The following is a 7,908-nucleotide window of genomic DNA, read 5'->3' as shown; positions in this document are numbered from 1 at the left end:
AGATTCCTCCGGACGTGGCAGATGACACAGGACATGGCACGACTCGATACTAAGGCACAGCACGGGAAACAGGAACGGGTAACAAGGCACGGGTAACAAGGCACGGGTAACAATTGGAACGGGAAACACTAAGGGACCATTTGCAAGACAGACTGGGAAAACTAACAACGCTCAGGCAAGGATTATAAGGCCAGGGCCTTCTTATAGACCAGGAAATCGTGGCAGTTGATGATGATGACGATTTCCTACGGGACACAGCCGAACAGAGCGGAAGAGAGTGCTGGCGTCTCCTAGGAGGGAGACGGGGACCAGCGCTCACGGATCCATGGCTGCGGGCGTCGGGAAGTGAGTGAACCCGACGGCCCACTGCCATGGACGCTACAGGTTTCTTGCGCTGTATCCACGATCAGTGAATCTAATTTCAAGTTCTTTTGCTTATTTTTGGAAGTCTTCCTTTGTTGAGCAAGTGCACTTCAACCTAATGAACTGGCCTGTTGATATAGCAAAAATTGTTTGTTTAGGATGCGCAGATGTCGCATGTAAAAAAGAGTTTACCACAGTTTGTTCCCTGAATAGATTAGTCTGAATGTATCCATTATCATCACATTTTATCAAGATGTCCAGAAATGTATTTGTTCCTTATCAAATTTCTATGTCAATCTGATGTTCCGATCATTCCGGTTTACATTAGACATGAATTGCTCCAATTGTTCAGGTGTCCCCTGCCAGATCATGAAGATTTCGTCCCAGAAAATTACCCAGTCCATTGACAGTCTATGATCTGACAGGAACAGGTTTGCATATGAAGGTGAACATGCAGCCCCCCATCGCAGGACCATGGAGCTGCAATAAAAAGGACGCGTTGAAAGGGAATACAATTTTTTTTTAGGACGAATTGTAGTAAGGTAGTAAGTAACTGGGCAAGATTCTCCTCCAAATTACTCATTCCTAATAAATATGTCGTAGCTTGTATCCCATCACTGTGTCTAATGCTGGTGTATAGCGATTCAGCATCGCATGTGACTAAACACGTCAGGTTTCAAATGATGCTCTTTAGTTTCTGTAGTAGATCTGCTGAGTTTCTATTGTATGGTGCATAACATTCTACTACAGGGTTTCAGATGGTAATCTATAAATTTGCAAGTATTTTCAGTGAAAATAAATAATCGGTCTGCCAGGTGGATTCTTGATGTTTTTGTGTATTTTCGGTAATAAATATAACATCGCTATTACAGGTACTGGTAAGATTAATGCGTCATATACATTTTTAGTCATTGCTCCGTCTTCCATCTCCTGTTTTAAAATGTTAACTAGTTGTTCTCTGTAAGAAAGAATTGGATTAAATATAAATTTCTTATAACATTTTATTTTTCATAATTGATGATTTGCTTATTTTTTATACATGGTCCGGGGCCACATGACAATATTCCCCCCTCCCCTTATCTTTTGTTTTATATACAACTTAATTTAAGGTTTGAACTGCAGCATGTCAGGACTAATTCCGTCCCTAACCTGATCATTGATGCTGATTATTTAATGCCCCAGCAATCCTCTAAGCAATGGGGCACCTCACCCAGCTGCACTAATTTTTTTATACCATGATGACACTGTTTTTCTACCAATGTATTCTGTATGTGTCACAGATGAAAAAAAGGAAAGATGTGTATACAGATCAGCAAATAGCACTTTTTGGCAGTATGCTTTGTCAGTGTAATTGATAAATAAATAAAAGCCTGGAATATTGCATGAACAGAATATTAACATTGTAATAATTGTTTACTTGGCAGTAAGACCAGCCTGTCACAGGTAAAAAAAAACAAAAAAAAACATTCTGTTTGCGGAGAACACTAAAAATTTCTGTAGTTCACTAGCACTAAGAGAGCATGGCTGCTGACAGTAAAACTGCGTACAGGTCCCTACCCATGGTACTATTCTGAACTATACGTGGGAATGTGTCATGGGTCAAATGATTTTCTATAACATTCTGGACTGATGTTACGTGTTGTGTTTTACTTTTGCAAAACTTCTCAACAGCCTAGAGCCCATACTAGCTTTTTTTTAAAAAAAATTCTGTCTATAAATAATATTATTATTATTATTATAGTTAATATTATTATATGACAATGATGATAATATCATCACTTTTTGTAGCTTGATAAGCCTCTCCCAATGAGCAACTTAACTATCAATTAATTATCCTACAACCAGTCTCATCTGTTTACTTCATTCACTTGAGGATGATAATTAGTTCGGAACCCTGTGGGAATCTTCTATGTTCCATTCATGCTATAAAAGACATCGACATCTGGGAAATTTTACAATTTGCAATAGAGGAACCGTTGTTTCTATCCAGATATCTTGTGAGTCACCTCTACGGGGAACCAACTGTAAGTAGAACAAGGAACCTGATATCATTCTGGGTTTTGTTATTTTTATGTGGTTTTTATATACACTTTATGTCTGAAAGTGTGTTGATACCTCAACATAATAATTTACTTTTGGCATATAGTGCACATACATGTTCAAATGTTTTAATTTTATACAGTAGGAACAAAAAAGAAAACATTCCTGCATATTCATCGACATATAAATAATGTGTGAGGACAATCAGACACAAGTCACACAGATTCGTCTCCTTGGATTTCAAGGTCTATACAAATATAAAACTTTTCTATTCATTATCTTTATCCTGACTTACGTGTTTATACTGAGCGGAAATCTTCTGATTATCCTATTAGTGACCACTATTGACCACCTCAAAATCCCAATGTTCTTCTTTGTGAAACACTTATCCACAGCTGACGTTTTACTAACCACCAGCGTTGTTCCTATGATGTTGGACATGATATTTATCGAGGAGGACATTGTGTCCTTTTGGGGCTGTATAACACAGTTGTATTACTCTGGTATATTTGGATTTGTACAATGTTTCCTCATTGCCGTCATGTCCTATGATAGATATTTGGCCATTTGCCATCCATTGCGTTATTCTTCACTGATGGGTCCAGATCTTTGCCTCCGGCTCGTTATTGGGTCGTGGCTTTTAGTCAGTGTTTTAATATCAAGTGAGATCTTTGTTGTTATCCAGTTTAACTTCTGTGGCTTTAATTACATTGACCACTTCTTCTGTGACTTTGGTCCCATAGTGGAATTATCCACTTCTGACACTTCCATTTTGATGGTGCAAGATTTTGTTATTTCCATCTTTATGATATTTTTTCCATTTGCTTTTATTATTATGACGTATTTCTGTATTTTCATCACCATTCTTAAAATTTCTTCCACTTATAGTAAAAGAAAAGCCTACTCCACCTGTAGCTCCCACTTGTCCAAGAGTTTCAAGTTACAACTCTGCATACTCCACAGTACTTCTATAGTCAGAATTTGTACCTTTCACACCAAGATGCATCTGATAATGGAGGACAATAGCAGTGGATCCCCATCATTGCCCTGCCAGTACAAAGGCCATTGTCTACAACAGCTTGTGGGCTCAGCCCTAATCTATTAAGGGACCATGACTGTAATAATTATAAGAAATTACATAGGGAATAAAATAGTGCAAAGAACATTGTAGGTGTTGCCCATTGACACCACTCATGGCACTGGTTTCATTTCCAGTAGTGGTGAGAGTCTCTTCTATTCAGACATAATGTCTGTATTTCAGGTGAACATAATGGCTGGCTCAACTAATAGGGTTTTTCGGCTGCCACTGCTGCGGAGTCACTTCAGCTTGCTTTATTCTAGAAGATTTTTGTCTGGCTCTGTGACGGTGGCACTATGGCTGTAACTGTCATCGGGCACTGGAATTTGTATTATTATGGGGTCACTGTATCTTGCTCTTATACAGGAGCTCTTTGGCTGGCTTTTATTATTGAGGCATTCTGGCACAAAAACTGTCTCTGTTATGGGGGCACTACGGGGCTCTCAAAGATAAATGGTAAAAGTTTCTCCCCACTATACTTACTTCATGTACTTGTCTTTCGAGATGGGGTTATATTACCTATTGTTCATTTGAATGTAGTAAGACTAATTATATAGATGTTTGGTATCTGCCAGTAAAAAGTAGAGAGAAACCGCAGCTCTCCAAAGTATTTCAAGAAAAAATGTTTTTATTCACCAGGCGATGTGCACATTTTCTAAAAGATGCTTCGGAGTGCTGTGGTTTCTCTCTACTTTTTGCTGTTGTTGAAGTCCATTGACCGGAACGTTGACCGCATGCACCCCCACACTGAAAGGGTTATTTGTGAAGGTTGTGCCGCTGATCTCTGCTCTAGAATCTGCCAGTGTGAACAATATTTTATATTGTTTTATATTGGGATTAATGGTGATACCTGCTAAACAAAATTCTCAGAAAACTGAATTATTTATGTAGACATCCCTTGGCCAAGACAATATTCCGGTGAAAGTATAATGCTGAATACTGTATGATCTGCTTAAATGCTCCAAACATAATCTTCATTATTTAGTATTCATTATATTTGTAAGCATGTTTAATATGAATAGTCGACCATGTAAAACATAAAAGGGCAACGCCTGCCAGAGAGAGACGCTTGTTGTTAGCAGCTCTCCACTCTGGCTCTTAGAGGAGGTCCAACACAACAACTCCATGACTTCCATACTCCTAATTGGACATAGAGACCAGAGCAATCTTAGTGAGGCAATCCCTTTAAAAATATTTTTTATTATAAACCCTTATGAAATGTCAACTTGTGGGGGTCTCCTAAGATCCTATGAACGTGGGGGTCTACTTAATACATTCTCCTGACTTCCGGTAGTCTAGTAAGTTCTGCTTGTCTCACTAATTAATCAGTAACATGGAAGGACACACTTATCTGGTTTGATCAAGCTGTTCCTTTGTGCCAAAATTCAGAACCTAACAGAGACCTCTGTGCTACACTGACCACTAGGGCATTCCTCAGACCTGCCACTAATAGATCTGGGAGCTCAAGGATACACCTCTGATCTCACTCATGTGCAGCCACCATACCACTGAGAATGAGAAAACTGGGACCCCTTAGGATCTGTGATGGTTTGGACTCTCCTCATCATATGACATGTAGTAATGGATTATTTTCATCTCATAAAGTGATGGGAAAAAAAAGACCTTTAAGAGTTAATAATGGGAAAAGCCCACAAAATAATATGTTTGTCCCTCTTATCCTGTTATTGCACAGAATCAAATAAAACTGATTTACCACATTTAAAAAATATGAACATTGATCCACACGGCAATCTCATGTTTCTTGTTTCTCCACGTGTAATATGTCTCTCCACCATCTCGAAAATAAGTGCGGCTCCTGAGCATCACTCAGCATTGGATGCACCTGTGAAAGTACAAAAGACTGGGAACCTCTGCACTTCACTCTTCTCACCAAGGTGTGGAGTCAGACCTGAACCTGCCGTGGCAGAAATGGCTTCTCCTTTCATCGTCTATTGGGTTATATTCCACAAGGAGGACCTCTACACCCCACATGCTGCACAGATTATACAAGCAGTAGAGAGCTGTCCAATATTATCTAATGTAGCAGAGCAGCAACGAAAGGGAAAGTGATCTATGTCTTTAGCTCAGGGTCTGTTCACATTGTATTGGTGGTATATTTTGGAAGTATCTACCGACATATGCCACTATATAGGAATACATCGTTCATAGGCTCCCATGTTGAAAAAACCTATATAATGCAGTATGTGATTTTTCCGTATAGCTCAGTATGGAATATTGTGTAATTGACTATGTTATTCCATACAGTTAAGAAAAAGGTATACCGACTTATACTGGCCAAACATGATAAATACACATGCTTTTGGCATTCATCAGGTGGATGGAGCCTTATGGATAGGTTTGGTATATGCACCAGGACAGCTGAAAGTAGGACCACCTGTGAGGAGACCAGTAGAGCTCTTACAAAGGTGTCAGATGCTGTTCCTATCCACACTAACTGTGGCAGGAATTGTCAGGAGGCATCCATGGCCTTAGCGTACTGTCACAAAGAACAGACAGAAAAATCTTGACACCCTCTCCATATATTCCACGCACCATCACTATATACACCGTTCACCCATAACATTAAATCCATCTACCTAATATTGTGTAGGTCACTATTGTGCCGCAAAAATACCAAGAAGGTTCCTGTGGTATGCAACACCAAGATGTTAGCAGAAGATCTTTTACGTTATGAGTTTGGACCTCCATGGACTTGTTTTTACAGCACAATCCCACAAATGCTTGATCGGATAGAGATCTGGGGAATTTGGAGGACAAGTCAACACCTTAAACTCTTTGTCATATTCCTCAAATCATTTCTGACCAATGTTTTTTTGTGTGGCAGGTGCATTATTCTGCGGAAAGAGGGCATTGCCATAAAGGAAAACATGCTGCCATTGAGGGTTGTATTTGTTTTGCAGCAATGTTTAGGTAGGTGGTACATGTCAAAGTAACATTCACATGAATTCCAGGATGCAAGGTTTCCCAGCAGGAAATTGCCCAGAGCATTATACTGCCTATGGCGGCTTGTCTTTTTCCTATAGGGCATCCCGGCACCATCTCTTCCCCCCGATAAGTGACGTACACACACCCTGCCATCCACATGACGTAAAAGAAAATTCATCAGACCAAGCCACTTTCCTACATGGGATAGTTCTGATACTCATGTGCCTATTGTAGATGCTTTTGGGGGTAGACAACTGTGAGCATTCGCACTATGACCGGTCTGCAGACCCAAATAACGCAAGCTGCGATGCCCTGTGTATTTTTAAAACATTTGTTATGGGTTAAATGCAGAAAAAAATAAATTGAGTCATTTTTATTTGCCACATTTACCGATCACTATAAATTGTGTTTGCCGTATTGTTTGGGTTGTTACATTTATGGAGATACCAAATTTGTTTGTGTTATTTACAGTTTTGCAATATTTATTTAATAAAGTGTAATAAAAAAAATGTATTATTTTAATGAGCTTGTCCACTTTTATTTGCGTTGTAGTCTAAGTCATTGTACACACAGGAATTATCATCAATGAGGTCTAATAGGTTATTTGTCAATAATTCTATAAGTTAAAGTCTCTAGTGACATGTATTTGGCTCCAAAAGGGACTGTCTCCTGCTGGATCTGTGGGTCCTTTTAGTGTCATAGCCTTGGTTTACCGGAGGATCTTCTTGTTCTCTGGTGGGCTAGACCAACCCAATGCCATACTATGTACTAGTTTCTTCTTGTGCCACCTTATGGTCCCCTCAGGGAGCACACTGCTTCTAGGCATGTGTAATACGGCACGCGATGGAAAATGTCACCATTTTTTTCTTACGTATTCCATATGAATCCATGAGAAAAACAAAATCTCTGTATGAAATTACAGGTGTACAGTATGGGCCCATAGACTGTTGTGGGTGATGTATTAAGAATCCATAACACGGCCATGTGAATGAGGCTTTATGAAATGTGTTTCCTGCTTCATTCTCCTCCATACTGATAAAGTTAAAGGGCAGGAAAAATAAAAAGTTTTCCGAGTTGTAAAAACTCTTTGAATTTGGACTTAAAATTTGGATTCAAGGACACCCCCCCCCCCCTTTAAGATTACCTTACATCAATGGCTAAAACAGCAAAATGTAAAACAACAAATTATTATTTATTTTTGCAGTTTTCCTTAAAAGAAGCACAATTGCGACAAAACCTTATATGAATACCATGTGTTTTTTTATTTCAGGGGTATTTCATCTGGGAATCTTGCCTCATGTCAGATCAGGCAACCCCTGTCTTTATGCCCTATTGGTCCATAGTAAACCCCAAAGCACTCTAGGAACACTGGAAATATTGATTTTCAAAATTGCTTTATGATATTCCAAATAATATTTTTTAGAACAAGCGATTTTCTATCGACGTTTCGGCCTATCCAAGGCCTTTATCACAATCGCTAT

At 39.1% G+C, this 7,908-nt stretch overlaps 1 protein-coding gene across 1 annotated transcript; it reads left to right on the top strand.

The window, feature by feature from the left end:
- The first annotated feature begins 2,593 nt into the window (after window positions 1–2,593).
- LOC142750729 (olfactory receptor 10A7-like) lies at window positions 2,594–3,508 on the top strand. The gene has a single exon (XM_075859713.1). It carries the CDS (start codon window positions 2,594–2,596, stop codon window positions 3,506–3,508), a length of 915 nt encoding a protein of 304 aa, XP_075715828.1.
- Window positions 3,509–7,908: the final 4,400 nt, after the last annotated feature.

The sequence above is a fragment of the Rhinoderma darwinii genome, chromosome 3 (assembly GCF_050947455.1).
Source record: "Rhinoderma darwinii isolate aRhiDar2 chromosome 3, aRhiDar2.hap1, whole genome shotgun sequence".
Taxonomy (NCBI): domain Eukaryota; kingdom Metazoa; phylum Chordata; class Amphibia; order Anura; family Rhinodermatidae; genus Rhinoderma; species Rhinoderma darwinii.
This window is presented reverse-complemented; position numbering and strand designations above follow the sequence as displayed.